Genomic DNA, 21,372 nt, shown 5'->3' with positions numbered 1-21,372 from the left:
TTTTTCTTTTCAATAAGAAATATGTAGGGACTTGAGGGTTTCTGGCTCACAACCAGCAAGATATTTTTTACAACAGGAATTTCATTCATAAAGTTAGTGTTTTCAGGGTACATAATTATAAACCTGACAGTGCACATTCGGTGGTGATTAAGCCTATAACTTTTGCTCAAGAGTATCTTCTCATATCATTAACACAGTGTTTCTTACACATTGTTCTCACCTTTTGTGCTCATTGTTAGGGCACACACGAAGAAAGCACAACGTTCTTTTCCCTTAACTCACGGTGCACAGGGACACCCAGATTAACTGTAAAGTTATGTTATCTAATGTCGTCATTTCCATTACCTCAATTCAGATTCTAAAACAAGGTCTTAGGTCTTAGGAAAAAGTCTGTGCTTTTCTCTCTGATAGTTTACACCCTACCGTCTTTGTAGTTAAAAATTAACACCAGATCCGTTTCAATACAACCTTTGTTTTACACCACCACTGTAAAGCATCAGACTTGAAGTTTTTCAGAGTAAACAGGGAGAGTAAGAACTTTTTACATGAATAAATTTCAGCAACCATATGAATGTGTCATCACCGTTTTATAAACAAGGACACTGGCAAAGAGAGGTTAAGTAATTTCCTCCAGGTTACACAGCTGGTAAGTGTCAGGGCCAGAATTTAAACCCAGGCGATCTTACTGTCGATCTTAACTGTGTGATCTCTCAGCTGCTTGGTAGGAAGAGTATTTGAAGTCGAGATTGTTTGACTCCAAAGTATATTTGTAAATTGAACTGTTCATTCTAATCAAAATGAGACTAATAAAAAAATGGGGATACATGTCGATGTATAATTGGAATCAGTAGAAAACAATCATCACTTCATGGTCAAATCTGAGTTTACCATATAGCATATTATAAAAGTTAATCTGTTGAACTTGAAAAGCCCCGTTTTGTGCTTTTCTCTTCGGATAATCTAAGTGTCATTTCTGACACTAAGTCACCCCCAATCTCGATGTTTCTATGATTCATCATTAACAAATTTTGACAGTATTTTTCTATCCTTTATCCAACTGTTTTTTTTTTAATGTTTATTTATTTTTGAGAGAGAAAGAGAGCAGGGGAGGGGCAGAGAGGGAGGGAGATACAGAATCTGAAACAGGCTCCAGGCTCTGAGCTGTCAGCACGGAGCCCGACACGGGGCTCGAACCCACAAACCGTGAGATCATGACCTGAGCCGAAGTTGGACGCTCAACCAACCGAGCCACCCAGGCGCCCCCACAACTGTATTATTTTGAAATGCTGATCATTCTTTCTGGTGTTAGAGGAAAAAAATGACTCTCTGCTTTCTGCCATTGATAAAAAATGTCAGATCGATAAGTTTGAACACCTGCTGCTTGCTGGGTTTAGTCTAGGTATCATAGGAGTACAGAAAAGAAACAGAAAGCTCTTTTGGCAGTGGGTGGGAGGTATTTGGATCATTTATTGCAGAGTGATGTTGGATGATGTTGAACAGAGGTTTCAAAACAAGCCCACTGAGAATATAGGGTTTGTATTTACTAAGCAATGTAGTACAATAAAGAGCTTCAAAAAATAAGTGGAGATCCCCACTTAAGTTTAGAATTGATTTTCTAATCTTACCTCCTGTTCGTTCTGTAGGACACTGGAGTGACTAACAGGGATCTAATTAGTCGAAGAATAAAAGAATATAACAGTCTGATGAGGTGAGAATCCCACCATGCCTACAAGTTATTTTGGATGTAAAATACATAATTGTTAAGAAATGTTCGTTTCTTTCAGCAGCAAAGCAGAACAGTTGCCAAAAACACCTCGCCAGAGTCTCAGCATCCGGCAGACTCTGCTTGGTGCTAAATCAGAGCCAAAGACTCAAAGTCCACACTCTCCCAAGGAAGAGTCAGAAAGGAAACTTCTCAGTAAAGGTACTGATGTTAGCATTTCTGGAGAAATTTGACAAATACAATGGTTTAAGATTGGGATTTTAAAGGTATTTCACGTTTCTCTGTACCATTTCTGCTGACCTCAGCCCAGTGTGAGCTAGCTCAAAGGTCACCTTGCACCTGGTCTAGGCCAATGGGCCCTTTCCCTTAAGATGAGTCTTTGTCTTGTAGTAGATGAAGTGAAGGAAAATATAACACATACATCTACGTAAAAGACACTGCAAATGTGATTAATGCAGAGGACACAGGCACTGTCATTGTCAGATAAAACCATCATGTTTCCTTTTGCTAAAATCTCACTACCAAGAAGTCACATTGATCCTATTTTCCTGACTGTTTTAAAGAAAACTGCAGGTTGTAAAAGGGTGGAGAAGCGGAACAGATTCTGATTAAATTACGTAGAAGGTTGGAAGGAGTGCTATGTTAGGAAGAGAAGAGAATATAATATTTTTGATAAATATAGGAGATATTATTTATCGGACAGGACTCTGATTTATAGAAATATTGATAAAGGACATGATTTAACCGTGCTTGTTTTCATTTTTTTCTTATGTCTTTTTCTTGCATAACAAAAGATGATACCAGTCCCCCAAAAGACAAAGGCACGTGGAGAAAAGGCATTCCAAGTATTATGAGAAAGACGTTTGAAAAAAAGCCTACTGCTACAGGAACGTTCGGTGTCAGACTAGACGACTGCCCACCCGCACACACCAATCGGGTATGAGATCCCAGCCACCTGGATTTCCTACAGTCACCAGTTCAATTATAGTCATTGTAGGACCTGAGTGCACAGCCAGTCAGATAACAGAGAGTGTGTGTCAGTCTGCCCAGCATGTTCCTCCTCCTAGCAGACCCAGCTTCCCTGAGCATTGCTGACCTGTCAGGGTGTGCTGAGTAATTTTATCTATAAACGCATTTTTTTCTAACATATTCACTCTGAAATCGAATCATGATTCGTCCATTAGGAATGTATCTGAAATGTATCTGAAATGGTAAGAGTTCATTTTCAAATCCTGTGTGTTTCTGCTTTTAGCATCTTAAAAGAAGGATGAGAACAAGAACCTGATTAAGAAAGTAATAATAAATGTAAATGTGCGTGTGTGTGTGTGTGTGTGCACGCGCGCGTGTGTATACAGCGTCCATGTTAGGACTTGTGTCATGAGTTGACTGATGTTGTTCTCTCCCCCTCTTCTTTTTTCGACTTTGTTCCCCTTTATCCACCTGAGTCATGCCCACATTCTCATTACTGCAGACTTTCCTCGTTTCCTCTTCAGACCTTCATCTCCCTGGGGACCCTCCTCTCTCTGTCTTGACCTAGTTGTTCTCCTCCCACTGTCCCAAATCTCTCTTGCTGCTTTGATCTATTCCTGGTTCTGCCATGGCTGCATTCTTCATTTTCTCTCTATCAAACAACAGTGATTGATGTTTTTCCTCTTGGATGGAAAGGGCCTTTTAGCTACGATATACATCTACTAACAAATATGAACATTTGTCCTGTATTAAATAAAATATTTATTTCTTGTTTTGCAGTATATTCCATTAATAGTTGACATATGTTGCAAATTAGTTGAAGAAAGAGGTCTTGAATATACAGGTATTTACAGAGTTCCTGGAAATAATGCAGCCATCTCAAGTATGCAGGAGGAGCTCAACAAGGGAATGGCGGATATTGATATACAAGATGACGTAAGTGTGTTTATATCTGTTTGATACCTGATCTGTTTTTTTTTTTCCCTTTGGTAGCACTGACAACAAAAATGCCACATTTCTATTTTTGCACCCCCAGAAATGGCGAGATTTGAATGTGATAAGCAGTCTACTAAAATCCTTCTTCAGAAAACTCCCTGAGCCTCTCTTCACGAATGGTGAGTGAACTCCCACACAAAAGATACCAGTTGAAATAGTTTAAAATGACATTGTTGGAAAGCCAGAGAATATTAAATTGAACCTGGAGAAAATATTTTGTTAAAGGAAGCAGGAGATTTTATTTACTTGTTACTTCTGTAGAAAGCATAATTATGGCTACTTTCTTTAAAATTATAGCTATTTTTTGTCATTCAGATTGGTTTTTCCTCCTGATAAATTTCAGTGAAAAAGTTAATAAAATTATGTAGGTTCAATAAAGCATATCTTATCCCGTTCATGCATGTTTACTTGTCAGATTAAAAATGTATTATTGTCCTCTGTCAAAATTTTCACACATACTATGGTACAATTAGTAGAAAACCATTTTTTCAGTCAAGCCAAATATTTGACTTATTAAGACACTGTTCTCAATGTTGTGGTTGGGGGGAGAAAAGAATGCACAGACTACAAATAGAGGACAGTACCCTCAGAGAACTCACATTTTAGGGAATTTTATTTGATGATAAATCTTGGAGGATCGTTAAAAACAGTAGCAGGTTTGGAGACTTACATTTCAAAGGCTATTTGGGGTCATTCCTACATTTTAAATGTGTGTGTGGTGTTTTGAAGTTGAACCTCAGAGGAAATCCAGATTATAACTCACCTAAGCAATTTAAGATAAATTTCTTTTTATTGTTCTTATTGTTGTCGTCAGATAAATATGCCGACTTCATTGAGGCCAACCGTAAAGAAGATCCTCTAGACCGTCTGAAAACATTAAAAAGACTAGTAGGTATTATTTTCTATTTTTGGAGATACAACTGAAATTCAGCCTTTAAATCCACCATGAAACTAATATGTTTCAGATCCACGACTTGCCCGAACATCATTACGAAACTCTTAAGTTCCTTTCTGCTCATCTGAAGACAGTGGCAGAAAATTCAGAAAAAAATAAGGTGAGTAAAGTACATATGGAAGAGGTATACTTTTAGTGGCTTTGGTTGAAAAGATAAGTTTCATTGCTTCACGTCTGTCAAAAACGGGGTTACAATTCAGCAAAGGCTCTGAAATCCTGTTGGCCAGTGAGCCCCCGTAAAGATCACCCTTAAAAGGAAAAGATCCCAAAATATCAGTTGTCACCATTTGAAAAACACATTTCTTTTCACATTTATCCAGCAAGAAAAATTTTAAGTAAGTCAAAACCTTCTTTTATTTTTCAGCTGTGTATCAGTATTTTGAATAGGCACCATTTGTGACACTTTTGCGTGCTACAATGATCAAGATGTATACCAAAGTGGTGTATACAGCAAAACTGACCTGTTCTTGGTTTGTTTTGTGTTAAGCAGATAAGACCTTCCTGTTTGCTTGTTTAAACAACACCATCGCAATTCCCTTTATCAAACACACCAAGATTAGTTACCCTTCGAAATGATCTGATACTCAGTTTGTGTTCAGTTTTTCCTGATTGGTTTCAAGAAATGTCTTTGTACACCTGTTTGTTTAAATCATTATCTGAAGTTCCACACATTGTGTTTGCTTGATACCGTTGTAGTCTTCATTCATCATTTTTATCCGTCACTGGTGATTGTTGCCTAAACCCATTATATCATTAGAGGTTGCAAAATGATGGTTTTCTGAAGCTCAGCATTACTGACAAATATTTAAATGGAGTCATTTTGGCTTCTGGAGAAGAAAAACACAGAATACCACAAGCTCAGGACACTGCTGTCCCCCTTTTCTAAGGGTTATGCCTGCTTCAGGTAGAGAAAAGCATCGATTCAGTCAGTTTAGTGTCTGTGGTGTTCTGGAAGACAGTTGCTCACAGCTGTAGTAAGGCTGAAGTGTGAGAACAGTGTCAAGCCCTTTCCCTGCAGATTGAGCAGTTTACGAGCAGTGTTATAATATCCTTCAGGCTCTCAATTTCCTCAGTAGTGATAGGGCTAAAAAAGGAAAAAGGAAAAAACAAGAGAGAGATTGACTGTACTGTTTCCAGAAGTTCATCCAGTAGAATCCAAAGAGTTCTCGATACAATCATAGCTGACGTATTTTCTAATTATTTCAGCATTCCCCAAAGTGCATTACATCATTGATCAGTTCATCACTTTTGCTGGTATTAGAAGCACTGGAAAAGTAGCGGTTGGTGGTCTAATCAGTGTAGAAAGCACTGAATTAAACACTTAACAACACTTAACTTTCTTTACTGTAGATTTTTTTAGTGGTTTTAATATGTTAACTAACACTGTGACTCTTGAAGAAGTGGCTAAGGCATTTCATTTCCCTGACTTATTTGATGACACTTCTGGAACATCTTTCAAAAAATACAGAATTTGCCTTAAATAATGAATGACTAAACTGCGAACTACTTGTGTTATTAGTCTTATGGAGGAGCCAGCTAGAAGTATATACCCACATAATAAATACGACTGTATACCAGAAATAATAATGTGTGTTACCATTAGTCTACAAATTTAAATGAATCTAGCAAAAATTTTGCATGAGACCTTTGACATGGACTTTATTTTGTGAGCCACTCTCACCAGTACAGATGGAGGAATAAGAGGACAACATCTCCCGGAGGGAAAATAAGAAACAGGCCTGTGAGCCCAGTTCAAGTCAGCCTTTCCTGTTGTCAGATTTTCTTTCCACCAAGTCAGCTTTCTATGAAAATACTGACTTTGATCGCAATTTCTACTTATATCTCTGCAGTAAGCACAGTGTAATAATGCATGTGTTACGGTAGTTAACATAGTTGATGAATAAAAATTACTTCAGAACAGGAAGTCTGTGCGTTTTCCACTTTGCACCATACCTAAAATGTGTGTATGCACGCGTGTGGGCATGCGCCTGGCTCTCCCAAAATAGTATAGCAGTGGGACCCCCTGAACCAGTTTGACTCTTTGAGTACTGCAGTGATTTTTTTGAGCCTCCTGGTACGTTTTCAGGGTTGGTTAAAGCTATTTGACATTTTAATCAAATCCTAAATTCAAAATACGACACCAGACACTGTAAGACATAACAAAGGGAAACAAAGGATCTATACATTTGATAACTATGTAATTAAACAAGGAATACAAAATATCGTGGAAATGAATGTTCAAACATAAAAGCATGTCCTGTCGAGGCATTCAGATGGGCACAAGGATAAGCGGACAGCTTTGTTTTCGTTGAAGTAAAAATTGGTCAGAAAAGAGTATTTCTGGACTTTAGGTTTTTAAATATTTGCATTTTTGATGTACTACAGGGACAAATTTGGAAAACGTTACGTGTCTCTGAGCACCTTTTCCAGTTTTTCATTTTTGAGGGGAGAGCGTTGCCCTCTTCTTTCGTGAATGTTTTTTTCCTTTGATTTTCATATTTTTGTCAGTGAATGTAGCTGTCATAATACTAGTTTTGAACCAGATCAATCGCTTGCAATCAAAGACTTCATTGAAAAAATGAATGCCAATTAAGCATAGTACGTGTCATTAAAGCAGGAAAAAGAAGTTAGGTGTAGATTAGCTTATAGAAAGCCTAACTAGGAAGCATTTTTTTTTTTTTTTTTACACACAATCAATCAACCATTCTTCTTTGAATTCTTTTTCATCAAAAGAACCTTTCAGAAATAAAATGCCAAACACGCAATGGGAATTTAAGCCTACTTTCTTAAGAGAAATTCTGATATCTCTCAATAACATCCTTTGTTCCAGATGGAACCCAGAAACCTAGCAATAGTGTTTGGCCCAACTCTTGTGAGAACATCTGAAGATAACATGACCCACATGGTCACTCACATGCCAGACCAGTACAAGATCGTAGAGACGCTTATCCAGCACGTAAGTTCAGGCTTCATCTCCTCGAGAAAATCCTTTTGTTGTAAGCAGCTGATGTTTGGTAGGACAGAATTTGATTATAATTTTTTTTTTTTTTTTTTACTGAGAAAATTACCTTTTTCTTTTCCTATATTATTCTCCAAAATATAGATCTATGTAGGGGGTTATTTCATTTCTCTTTTCACCTTTTTTATTTTAACTTTCAGCATGACTGGTTTTTCACAGAAGAAGGTGCTGAAGAGCCTCTTGTAAGTATCGTCCGTCAGCATTTGTACTGACTTGTTCTCATTTGGGACACCAGATCCCGATGCCACACAACAGTGTCACCTTCCTGCTTTGTATGCTATTGTCTGCTTTGCACCCCGGAAGCAGGTCTATAGCTCCTCAGTTTCTGGTCTAATGAAAATACAAGTATGATGCTTATTTTGTAGTTAATCAACTATGTGTAAACGGTGTAAAAAGTTAAGCACATGTGCTCCACTCAGTAATGTGTCTTTTGCTAAATGTTGTTTGACTTTTAAAGTATCTTTGAAGAGATGATGAAGAGATGTTTGTTTATTAACCATAGACAACAGTGCAGGAGGAAAACACAGTAGAGTCCCAGCCAGTGCCAAACATAGATCATTTACTCACCAACATTGGAAGGACAGGAGTCTCCCCTGGAGATGTATCAGGTAACTTTTGCCTGGGCAGTGTTGATCTCTAGGCTAAAAGCTAAATTCTTAATAACATGAAAGAACAAATCAATCACAAGTAACAATTCACTGTGATTTTTTTTTTCCTTTTCCTCTTCTTCTTCTACTTTATTTTTCTTTCCTTTCTACTAATAAAAAAACGTAATCTTCCTTTTCTGATTGATCTTAATTATCTTCCAGTGACTATAATGCCATTGGCAGTGCATGGAATTGTAATGCTTGTCCGAATGGAAATAGGAGGGAAATGAGCATGCAAACCACTGTTTTGTTCTTTTTTTTTTAATTCACAGTTTCCATGTAATAGTCATCACAAGGTAAAACAGATATATGCTACTGAATATGTGGTTGCTGTGATGGCAGAAAGTATGATCTGGACTGTATATAAGTAGTTCTTATTCTTGAGCTAGACATTCTGTTTGAAAGCAGCCAGCGAAATATGTTGAACTGCTAAGTGGGCACCATTTTCATAAATGCAGTATATTATTTGTCACTAGAGATGTCACAGTAAAAAAGTCAATCTATTTGACGTTTTCTTCTGTTTTTCCCTTGCCGCCCTAATGTCTGGTTAAGTAGTGGTTTCCCTAGGCTCTTCTGCTGACAATTTTCGCCTGCCAAACTGTTGCACTAAACCTAGCATGTTGTTTCACACGCTGTTCTCCCTTTGTCTCTAGTTCTTGTTTGAGTCCTAAAGGGTTTTTTCAGCACTCACTGACACAGGCAAATCTATACTGATGTTGAACAGGCGAAGTGGGAGGAGTCTATCACACGGTAATGTCGCTAGTGGATTCTGTGGTGGCCCTGATGGACAGCTGGAGCTGTAGGAAGAAGGAGGATTGCTGTCCACACTGTAGCTGCCTTGTCTGCAGAAACCCCCGATTCTTGTAAATGCAAACCTGGTTGATCTGTGGTGTAAATTTTCTCTTCAAGATTATTGTAAACAGATCAATACTACTCTCTTAAAAGTTTTTCTGCTGTTTCTTGTTATTTCTGAAGCAGACCGTGAGGAGAAATAGCATGGTATGGTCCACCGGTTCTTAAAGTCATAAAGCATTTAGCCATGTGTTCAAAGGGGCGTGGCATGGGGCTCAGCTCATCAATTTTGTGAAAATCAATTTCCCTCAAGTTGAAAGACAAAAATTGCACAATTGGTACTCTCCTGAATAGCGCTAGCCCCTTCCTACCCTCTTTCTAATTGTATAATCTGAGTTTTTGCCAGACAGTGAAAATTATGGTCTCCATTTTTCCATTTCCATAATAGCATTTGTGATAGATAATTACAAAACTGGTAGCAATTTGACCAAACTAGTCAAAAGGATCCCTGACTGCACAGAGGTGACCCTGGGGTCTAAAGCACAAAGATCAGCATTATTTACAAACCAAAGTGACCTGGAAGTGGGGTTACCTAATGCATCCGTATGCATGCAGTACATGCTTATAAAATTGAAGTCTGACGGTCTGACAAAAATCAACATAAGCACACCGAGTATGAGTGTCTCAATTTGCAGCGAGGCCAGCTGACAGTCTTGAAAGTTCTACATTGTGTATCAGTTTCAGATACAGGATGTGGTACATAGTACAATTCTTACAAAGGTCTTCCAGCTTCTTTATTGCTAGATTTACTCGTTAGAAATTTGATTAAACACTAGCGCTTCTGTTCTTGTCTAGTCCAGGGCTCCTTTGCCATTCCTATCATCGAGCTGACTCTGCCTTCAATTCACAGCATCCTTTCATGGCGGTGGCTTTCTGTGGTGCAGCTTGCATCTTTGTGAGCTCTGACTATCCACTGTGTTCTCTTGTTCTGTTTGAGTTCTGCTTTCACATTTTGTTCTGTGCCTGTCTTTCCATAAGTTTTGCATTGTCCGTTGAAAGCAGTACACATTGGCTGATACTGACCGTGTTTTATTTAACTTCTCACAGATTCAGCTACTAGTGACTCAACAAAATCTAAGGTAAATTGTTTCGTACAGTTTTGGGGAGGAGTTGCCTTGTGGCTGATTTTTGGTCGGGGGGGGCGGGGAGGGGGCGGGGAGAGTTGCCTCGTGGCTGATTATTGTGATTAGTATACAAATGCATCCCTTTCTGCGTTTCCAGACACAGACCGACAAAGTCTTTTAAAGGGAAGAATGGATTCTTAGAATATGGTAGAATACTGGATTTTGAGTTGGAATGCTGGGTTTCTCTCAGCATAGTTTAGCCTAATACAGAGGAGTAGACACTTTTTCATTTTTAAACATGACAATTTTCTAACATACACAAAAGCAGAGAGGATAGTATAACGAGTCCCCACGCAACCATTATCCATTCTCAACAATTAACACGTGGCTGGCCATCTTGTTTCATGTGCATTTCACCCACTTCCCTCCTCCTGGACTATTCTGAAGCAAGTTCAAGCATCGTATTTCATCTGTAAATATTTCAGTAGTAATATAGGTTTTGTTACTATTACACATTCTTCTGAATGATACATATTTCATAAGAAAATATATATTCTCGGCTCCTTTCAGCAAACTCAGTATTTTTGCATAATTTGTATGCCATTGACAACACTGCCAAACTATACAACATTTTGAGTAGTTTGGGGAAGTTTTTTATTAGTTCACTTTGTCCAAACTTTGCTCTGCTGAGACAGTAGCAACTAGAATTGTCAAGAAACTTCCTAAAACATTGTTCTATTCAGAAATGAGACGAGAGATTTATATATCGTGTTTAAATTCCATAACGGGGCTGTGTATGATTAAGTTATAATTCTTGCCAGAAATTTTACAAAATATTCCAGTCGTATCACACCATTTGCTATACCTTATGTTGTGATTTTTACTGGCTTTTGGCCCCAGCTTTTTATTTTGAAAAATTTTAAACCTAGAGAAAAGTTACCAGAAAAATAGCGCCCACACCTTTTGCCTTAGATTCATCATTTGGTAAATCTTGACATACATGGGGGCGTCGATCATTTGAGAGTTACATATAGACACGATAGCACTTTATCCCTAAATGCTTCAGCGTCCATCCCCAAACAACAGGGCATTGTCCTGTAAAATTACAGGGTAATCGTAATACCCAGGTACTTGGCATGAGTGCACAGCATTCTTATTTCTAATGTAGAGTTTGTATACAAATTTTCCATGTTGTCCCAATGATGTAAATTGTTTTTTATTTCCCTATACAGGATGCAATGAAGGATCACTCCTTGCATTTTATTGTCATGTTTCTTTAGGCTTCTTTGATCTAGGACAGTTTCCTTTTTGTTTTGTTTGTTTTGTTTTGTTGGGTTTTTTTGCCAGAGGATTTCAGATTTAGATTTGGATGTTATACTTGAGATTTCAGAGTTACTTGAAATCTCTCCTTCCCTCTTACTAGGTGCATATTTCTTAATCTGTTGTTACAACAGCTTTTCCATGTTAACAATGGTGGTAGTTGTATTCTGCCTGTAATACGGTGGATACACAAGTAGTATAATTCTTTGTAGCAGTTTTTCAATTGTAAAATAAGCAGCCAAATTATTTGCTCCAACACGTATATGGTCACAGAATCATAGGATTTTGAAGGGGACCCTAGGAAATCTTAATGCAATCTAATTTTGTCTTGGTTAAATAAACAACGAAATTGAGATATTGGAAAGTAAATCACTTGCTCAGTGTTCTGTGCGGCAAGCCAGAGGAAGGAAGGTCAGGCTTGATTCAGAGTCCAACCGCAACCATTCTCCACTACAGTCTTCAGCAGAAGGCGTTAAAATGTAGATAACCAATTAGCAGGATCCTGGATAACCGGGCGTTCCTTTCCAACCCATAAAAACAAAATTCTCTTAACCTGTGATTTTATTGTGGTGAATGCGTTTTCATACAACAGCCTAAATGTTTACTTTTTTTTTTTTTTTTACGACTTTGATACGGTAGTTTTAGTTTGTGTCAGATCTTTATGACAATAGAGAAACACACTTTCTGCTTCTATTACTCAGCATACTTCCTGCCTTCCTGCTTGTCTTCCACGGTCTGTGATCAAGTGTTTCTTGACCCCCTCGCCCACCACTACCCTTGACTTAGCAGATAGGCATTATGAACAAACTAATTAAATAGTTGTCGTCAAGACCCTATTGAGCATAGCTAAGGAAACCAGTAGCCTGCACTACAGCTTTAGCATTGATGGTGCTTCTATGGTAAGGATTTAAGATCTGTAACTGACCTTACATTATTTGAATTGTCTGGTTTTGTTGTTACCTTGAGATAAATGAGACATTACCTACCTGGTTTGCCCAGGCAAGTCTGAAGACCCAGTCTGGCGGAACTAATGGAAGACCAAAGGGTTCCCTTAATGAGCTTCTCTGATACCAGATGTGTATCATATGGCGTCTGTAATTAGAACACGGAAGTCAGTCATACAATTTTAGTAACCCATGGCAGAATATTGTATGCAACTCTGTCAAAGTATTAACTCTCAAACCTGTGTTCCAGGTTAAGGAACCTGAAGTAGGTCCAGCATTGCACAAGCAGGGGCAGTCGGTCGGTGCAGGGAAACTAACAAGAATAGGAGCGCTAGGTAGCTCTAAGCACGAACTATTTCCCTGTGAAAGACGGATGTATGTGTGCTGTGACTTGCCAGATAAATACCACCAGTTACCAAGACATGGAACTGGTCATAAAGAAAGAAAAATGTCTCTTGGGACCAAGTCACGCGGAGGCACAAAACCCCACACTCTGTAGTGTGCGTAGAGCTTCCCTAGAGCTAACTCCGTAAGAAACGTTTGGGGGAAGGCCTCTTCAGGCGAGCTCCGTGGCATCCTTGTGTTCAAAGCCTCGTTTCTCTGATTGCCTCTCAGGGCTCCTGGGGATCTGGAAGAGACCAGTACAGCAGGGAACTGCTCGTGTCCTCCATATTCGCGGCCGCTAGTCGCAAGAGGAAAAAGCCCAAAGAAAAGGCGCAGCCCAGCAGCTCAGAAGACGAACTGGACAGTGTGTTTTTTAAGAAAGAGAGCACAGAACAGTGTCACAATGACCTTAAAGAGGAGTCCAAAAAAGAGAGCGAGGCATTGTGCAGAAAGCAAAGGCTCGTCCTTTCCAAAGAAAACAGCGCCAAGAAGGACAGCGGTGCCCCAAAAGATGAAAAGACGCCCCCGCGGCAGGAGAGCGCGCCGTCGGAAGAACCCTCACCCCCGCACAGCTCGAGGCACAGCAAGTCTCCGACGCTGAGCGGCCGCTTCCCCTTGCTGAGAGACAGCTCCAGATCCCCGGCCGCGCACAAGTCGTCCCCCCACTTGGAAGAGCCGGGGTCCGACTCTGGCCCTCTGCCCAGCACTTCCTCGCAGGCTTCTCCGGCCAGGCCTCCCACCAAGACGTCCACCAGCCCGGAAAGCAAACGCGGCGAGGTTCTGGCCACCGTGGGCACCGCCACCTCCGACTGTTCCGCCGCGCCACCCACCGCGTACCCGGCCAGCCTGGACTGCAGCCGGCTGAGCCCCGACGTGCGCTCCGTGGCCGAGAGCAAGGGGGACGAGGCGGACGACGAGCGCAGCGAGCTCATCAGCGAGGGGCGGCCGGTGGAGACGGACAGCGAGAGTGACTTCCCCGTGTTCCCCGCGGCCCTGGCCCCGGACAGGCTCTTCCGGGGAAAGCTGCAGGAGGCCGGGAAGGCGAGCCGGAGGAACTCGGAAGGCAGCGAGGTCAGTTGCACGGAGGGAAGTCTGACACCGAGCCTGGACAGCCGAAGGCAGCTCTTCAGCTCCCACAAGCTGATCGAGTGCGACACCCTGTCCAGGAAGAAATCGGCGCGGTTCAAGTCCGACAGCGGCAGCCTCGGGGATGCCAAGAGCGACCGAGAAGCCCCTGCCATAACCCGGGTGTTTGACGTCATGAAGAAAGGAAAGTCGACGGGCAGTTTACTGACACCGACCCGAAGTGAATCCGAAAAACAGGAGCCCACTTGGAAGACCAAGATAGCAGATCGGTTAAAACTGAGACCCCGGGCGCCGGCCGACGACATGTTCGGAGTAGGAAACCAAAAAGCGAGCGCCGAGGCGGCCAAGAGGAAAAACATCAAACGGCGGCACACGCTAGGAGGGCACAGAGATGCCGCCGAGATCAGTGTTTTGAATTTTTGGAAGGCGCACGAGCAGGGTGCGGAGAGGGAATCCGAACTTTCAGCTGTGAATCGGTTAAAGCCCAAGTGCTCAGCCCAGGACCTCTCCATCTCAGACTGGCTGGCCAGGGAGCGCCTGCGCACCAGCGCCTCCGACCTCAGCAGAGGGGAGACCGGGGGCCCCCAGCCCGAGAGCTCGCGCGCCTTGGAAGGAGCCACGGCCCACGCACCTTTGTCCTGCCAGGCCGACGCGGGCGGCTCTCCCGGTACCTTGGCTTCAACCAACAGGCCCCTTCTTTCCAGCCCACCCCAGTCACCTGACCAAATAAATGGAGAAAGCTTCCAGAACATGAGCCAACACGCTAGTTCTGCAGCATTATAATGCCCAGCCTCCTCGACTGTCTGAAACCCCCGGCAATAAAGCACAGTTGCATCCCTGTCTTTAAACTGGGGTATGTCCTCCATAGCAAATAAAAAAAGCTACTGTTACACGTTCCAGTAACTCTGTAAATATTTTCTTGTACCAGAATTGTTATTATGCAGCCTTCATTTGGGCTGGTTTCATCATTTTGCACTGTGGAATAGCTTTACAGTGCATTACTACAGCCAGAAGAACATATATATATATATATATATATATATATATATATATATAGGATAGTTGTATACAAATGAGCAAGGTATTTGTTGCAACTTACTACATAGTGTATACCCAAGATTACTGAAGAAAATAGCTGGCATTATTAGTATGCAGCAAATTTGTTCTTTTGGTTTCATCACTAACAAAAGTGCCTCATCATAAAAATCCATTTGGTTATTAGGGTGCCATATTGTTAAAATTAGATAACTTACATTGAATAAATGAACGCATTTTATTGGTAACAAAGTTCATTACATTTACCAGTTTTAACACAGGTGGATACGGAACTTCCATTCTTTAGTCATTCCAGGTGGATCTCTGAGTTTTATATTCAAACTTTTAATACAGTTTTTGAGTTTTGTGTGACTTGAATTTTTAATCTTTCTGTAAAATACGTAACTTAAATGAACATATTATATGTGTATCTTTTCTTCAGATACCAGATTTGATATAAATGTTGTAACATAGGTGTGTAGATAGTGACCTGGACGGAACTGGCTTCTTTATCGAGAAGAATATAATTCTGCATGAGGACTTAATGAATCCAAACCTGTGTCATGCCTGTGTGCATACCCAATTAAACACTGGAAATAAAAATTGTTTTGGTGAACTTTGCATGGCTTGAAACTTATTCTAATATATTTTTAAATGTCTTCCATTTATAACTGCCTTAATTGGTCCTGACTTTAAGAAAATCACTGCTCTCTTTATATGGTCCATCTCTCCTCTCTTCTGCTCTGTTGGACAGGGATCTCTTATAAATGTTTACATTGGCCTAACCTCCCTTCTGCACACAGATAATATTTAGCTTTTCTAGCTAAAGTAACATGTTGTGTTTCCCTTTTGTTGGAGATAATGAATGAAAAGGGCATGTGTTTGGGAATCAGACCAACTCTATACTTCCTAGATATGTAAACTTGGACAAATGATGTAACTTCTCTGAATTTATCCCCTCAGATAAATAATGATGATAGTATCCATTATAAGGGTTATTAGATTTAAATGCCATACTGTTCCAGATATAGTGCCTGCCACTCACAACTTGCAAAATATGTCAAACCTATTCTAAGAAATAATGGGTACTTAAAGTCTCAGAATGGTAAGACTGGAAGGGCCTTAAAAATCATCAAATCGAGTTGTTTTCAACCCTGCCAGACCCCATATTCTCATTCTGTAAAGAATATTTTTAAATTTCTCATTTACTATTCTGAAGAGAAATTCACAGATAATATAAACTACCTGTATAACAAATCTATATATGTAATATATATCTTATTCCATATATTATGGAATGTCTATAATTTTCTCATAGAAAGGAAAGAAAATGATTTATAATAAAGTAATAAACAATTCAATATGAGAAGCAGTCAGATATTTGCACCAATATACACAGTCACTAACAGTGCAATAACTTTATGTACCGTGAGTAGTTTTGCTATTGGTGACATGATACTCTTAAACGATGATAAAATTCTGAACAAAATATAAGTGCACTCTTTCCTACTGTACACAGTAGGCGTATTACTGGAAAAGCCAGTGTATTCTTAAAATCATCAAAAGTACTTTTTATATGTAAAAAAAAGAAGCTGGTTCAAGGCTCAAATAATGATTTTCTGTTCATTTCGGTTCTTATATTTATCTTCGCTTTTCTTTGGATCTTGAGGTGTTTGCTAGATCATTGATTTTCAGCCACTTTTTGTTTTTTGATATTTGCTGTTTAAAAGGCTATTTGTTTTATTTTCATTTGTTTCAAAACATTTTCTAATTTCTGTTGTGATTTCTATTGTGAGTTATTTAGATGTATATTGCTTAATTTCTAAACATTTGGAGGCTTTCTAGTTTGTCTTGTAAAAAAATTATTTCTAGTATAATTCACATGATCATTAAACATATTCTGATAGTTTCAAGCTGTTTGAAATTAATGGAGATATCCATTACATAAACCATCATGTGGCAGATTTCTACAAATGTTCCACATCCACTTGAAAAGAATATAACCAGGGGCGCCTGTGTGGTTCAGTCGGGTAAGCCTCTGACTTCGGCTCAGGTCATGATCTCGTGGTTCATGAGTTCAAGCCCCACATCGGGCTCTGTGCTGACCACTCAGAGCCTGTAGCCTGCTTCAGATTCTTTCTCTCTCTCTGTTCCTGCCCTGCTCACGCTCTGTCTGTCTCTCTTTCTCAAAAATGAATAAACATTTTTAAAAAAATTTTTTTTTTTTAAAAAAATTTTTTTTTCAACGTTTATTTATTTTTGGGACAGAGAGAGACAGAGCATGAACGGGGGATGGGCAGAGAGAGAGGGAGACACAGAATCGGAAAGAGGCTCCAGGCTCTGAGCCATCAGCCCAGAGCCCGATACGGGGCTCGAACTCACGGACCGCGAGATCGTGACCTGGCTGAAGTCGGACACTCAACCGACTGCGCCACCCAGGCGCCCCTAAAAAATTTTTTAAGAAATAAAACAATATAACTGGTGCTTTATTATGTTAACTGGGTCAGGTTTCTTAATTTTAGTTTTTCAGATCTTTTATATCCTTACTGATACCTTACCTAGCTCGTATCATTTCCTGAGAGGTGATGAAGTCTTATGTTTACAAATACTTTGGTCTCTTATTTCTGTCCATTTTTTCCTTATACATTTTGAAGCTAGTTTATACTAAGTGGACATAGATTTAGAATTATTTTATCTTCATGGCGAATTGGCCCCTTTATTGTTATGGGACGCCCTTCATTCTGTCTACCGAAGCTGTTTGTGTTAAAGTTTAATTTTATATGATACTGGTGTGACTGTCTCAGTTACTTTTGGCTAGTGTTTGCATAGTAGTCTTTCTCATCCTTTTACTTTCAACCCTTTTGTGTTTATATTCGGTTTTTATCTCTTGTAGCAGCATATTATTCTTTTTTAAATGTAGTCTGATAATCTTTGTCTTTTAACCAAAGTACGTAATTCAGTTACATTTAATGAAATTACTGATGTATTTGGATTCGTATGTGCTGTCTTATTTGTTTTCTACTTGTCTCACAAGTTTTATGTACCTTTTTCTCTTGTTTCTTGCCTCTTCTGAATTACTCAAATGTTATTATTATACCCTTTCCCCCTTCTGTTAGCATGTTATTTATTCTTTTACTATTCTTTTAGAGACATCTTTCATCTAATAGGACCTAATTTAAATGAAACATTTACTACTTTGACATGCTGCTTATTACAGTTGATTATATATATATGTATCTCCATACCTTGTAAGACATTATTTTTGTTTTATATACTTGAATATCCATCTGCATTTACCAACAATAACCATTTCTACTGCTCTTTATTCTTTCCTTATTTTTGTGTTTTATCTGCAGTCTTTCTCTTCCTAAAGAACTCTAATTATAGGGTCGCCTGGGTGGCTCAGTTGGCTAGGCTCAGGCATCTAACTTTGGCTCAGGTCATGATCTCATGGTTCATGGGTTCAAGTCCCACGTCGCGCTCTGTGCTAACAGCTGGGATCCTGTGTCTCCCTCTCTCTTTGCCCCTTCCCCCCCCCCCTCAAAAATAAACTTAAAAAATCTTAGAAACAGTGAATTCTCTAAAAACACCCAGATAGCCAGGGATCTCCTGTTAAGTAGTATGATTTTATGTGCATAGTTCAGTGATTTACAGTTATTCAAATTGTCCCCAGCCTAAGTTATTCTGGTCTCATTTCAATAAAAATGTAATGGTTAGACTAGCTTATCCTGCAGGTCTTGCGTCTAAGTTTTGTTTTGTGTCTACCTTTTAATGAAAAGGTTTTAAGAAATTTTGGGGTCTCATTTTAAAAGTGGTTTATACTGCTTCTTTAGTGAAAGAAGGGACCCAGCATTTGTTTGGGGGTTCCTTTATTCAGATTTATAAAGTGCGCGCTGAAATGCAGTTTCCGCTCTCTGAAGGGGCTGACAGGTGGAAATAATGTAATTACATGGAGGTGTCAAAGATTCCTACTTCTCGGTTCTTAAATTGAAATTATATTCTTTTTTTTTTTCTCAGAAGTTTATTTATTTTGAGAGAGAGAGCATGAGTGAAGGAAGGGCAGAGAGAGGTAGAGAGAGAGAATCCCAGGCAGTCTTTGCACCGTCAGCACAGCACAGAACCCGACGCAGGGCTTGAATTCACAAACTGAGATCAGACCCTAGCCGAAATCAAGAGTTGGGACACTTAACCGACTGAGCCACTCAGGAACCCCTTGAGATCATATTCTCTAAGCCTTACTTCACATCCACCTGGAACGCTGCATTGAACGCTCAAAGCCCTGGACTATAGTCATGACCTGCTGCTGACTAGCTGTGTGACTTTCGGCAGAAAGTTACTTCTCTCGGCCTCAGTTTTCCCATCTGTAAAAACAGGTTGGAACAGATGATCCTAAAGTAGCTTCAGGCCCACCATTTGATTCTTCTGTAGAGTATAATGCATTCTAGCATCTTCTAGCGTCTTCCACATATGGCAACATTGCTTTATCTTTTCTTAAGAAAAAGAGAAAAATACTGAAAACACAGAGAAGAAGAATATGACACTCTGTTTATATTGCCCAGGATGAACAAATATTATTAACATTTTTGTAATATTTGCATCAGCTCTTTTTTAACAGGATAAATATTTCTGTTTTTACTCCACTTTGTTACCCTTCCCATTCCTATTCCCTTCCCTCCTCCCAACACAGACATCATGAGTATATCGCTCTAGTCCCATTTTACTTTTATTATGTATATAACCATAATTATAACATAGTGTAATATTTTTAATTTACATAAATCATAGCATAGTATCTATCTAACTTGCTGTTGTCACTTCACGTCTTCGAGATCTGCCTTTATTGAACCATGTAGCTCTATTCTATTTTCCCATTCTTCTTGGGGTGGACGTGGTGTTCGAAGGAGTGTCTTTGTACTTGCCTCTGTGCGCACACATACAGAGTGTCTTAAAAGCTTCTGGGTCGATACTGTGCACCTTTTCAACTTGACTAGGTTTTGTCAAGATAATCTCCAAAGTGGTGTCCACTTAGACACCATCAGCCGTGTATGCGTTTTCTCATTTCTTCACATCCTCTTGGATACTAGATATTTTGGGGTTCTTAATGTTTTGTCTGGAAAGTTGACGCATGTGAGGTAACGTCTGACTGTTGTGCATAGTCAAGACAGTGTTTTCTGTTGCTGGCTTTTTCTCAGAGATCTTTATATAAGCTGGATACTAATCCTTTGCCTGTTGTGTAGATTTCAAATATCATCTTTCAGTTTGTAGTTTTTAAGGTATTTAACTGTATATTTTAAATTTGTCTTTTTAAATCAGAGTTACTAGCTTTTACATGTACTTGTTGAGTCCCATTTAAGAAATACTTCCTGGACCGCCTGGGTGGCTCCGTCGGTTAAGAGTCTGACTCTTGATCTCAGCTGAGGTCTTGATCTCAGGGTCGTGAGTTCAAGCCCCACATTGGCTCCACACTGGGCATGAAGCAGAAAGGAAAGGGAAAGGGAAAGGAAGGGAGGGAGGGGAGGGGAGGGGAGGGGAAGGGAGAGGAAAGAAGGGGAGGGAAGGAGTGTTTTTCACTTTTAGGTGTTTAGGTGTCTGGGACTTTTTTTTATAAACGATGTGAGGTGGTATGACAACATTTTTTTTCTCCTATGGTAGTTATTGTGGATGTTTTTGCTACACAACTACAGATCTAGGAATAATAATAATAATAATGATGATGATGATGATGATGTTGTTCTTTGTCTTCATCTCCGTCTCCGTCTCTGTCTCCTTCTCCTTATTCTTCTTTCTTCTCCTTCTTCTCCCTCCTCCCTCCTTCCTCTTCCTTTCTTCTTCTTTTTTAGTATAGTTGACAATGTTACATTAGTTTCAGACACGTAATATTACATTGGATCCAGGAATTCTTAAACAGGACAACCAAGTGTCCCTCCTTGCCACTTCACTGTTGGAAGGTGCAGAAATTCTACCCCAGCAGCGAGGACGCTTTAGCAGACTGTTTTGTGCCAACAGAGAACAGCAGGCGCTGGTTGTAACACAGGCAGGTCAGCTGGCTGCTCAAAAGGAAGTAGAGCTGTACTGCGGGGGCGAGGGGACACCTGCCACCCGGCCTCATGGCATCCCTGCAGGGCAAACTAAAGTGAGAGCTGGAGCAGTGATGAAATACACAAGCAGGAGAAAGCTTAGTTCTCTCCAGCCAAGGAGAGGATTGAGACTTCATATGTCCCAACCTTCCAATTGTAAAGCAGCTACAAAAGGAAACTATTGGGAAACGCAGATAGAGACTAATCAATTGTCCACTTGACTGTGGGGTTTCTTACTTAAAAAAAAAAAATTGTCTTAAGTTTATTTCTGAGAGAGAGAGAGAGAGAGCAGGGGAGGGGC

The 21,372-nt window shown here is 39.9% G+C and overlaps 1 protein-coding gene across 1 annotated transcript in view; it reads left to right on the top strand.

Moving 5' to 3' along the window:
- ARHGAP21 (Rho GTPase activating protein 21) overlaps window positions 1-15,610 on the top strand; it is a 136,495-nt gene extending 120,885 nt beyond the window's left edge. The window contains 13 exon segments of the mRNA XM_043562611.1: window positions 1,644-1,708; window positions 1,788-1,924; window positions 2,518-2,660; window positions 3,473-3,628; window positions 3,729-3,807; window positions 4,503-4,576; window positions 4,654-4,743; window positions 7,474-7,599; window positions 7,803-7,844; window positions 8,165-8,270; window positions 10,209-10,240; window positions 13,105-14,739; window positions 14,741-15,610. Coding sequence (XP_043418546.1) covers window positions 1,644-1,708; window positions 1,788-1,924; window positions 2,518-2,660; window positions 3,473-3,628; window positions 3,729-3,807; window positions 4,503-4,576; window positions 4,654-4,743; window positions 7,474-7,599; window positions 7,803-7,844; window positions 8,165-8,270; window positions 10,209-10,240; window positions 13,105-14,739; window positions 14,741-14,806 — 2,751 coding nt within the window. The 3' untranslated portion in view covers window positions 14,807-15,610.
- The last annotated feature ends 5,762 nt before the right edge of the window (window positions 15,611-21,372 follow it).

This window comes from Prionailurus bengalensis, chromosome B4 (assembly GCF_016509475.1).
Source record: "Prionailurus bengalensis isolate Pbe53 chromosome B4, Fcat_Pben_1.1_paternal_pri, whole genome shotgun sequence".
Taxonomy (NCBI): Eukaryota; Metazoa; Chordata; class Mammalia; order Carnivora; family Felidae; genus Prionailurus; species Prionailurus bengalensis.
Note: the sequence above shows the minus strand (reverse complement) of the source record. Positions and strands in the feature narration are given on the sequence as shown.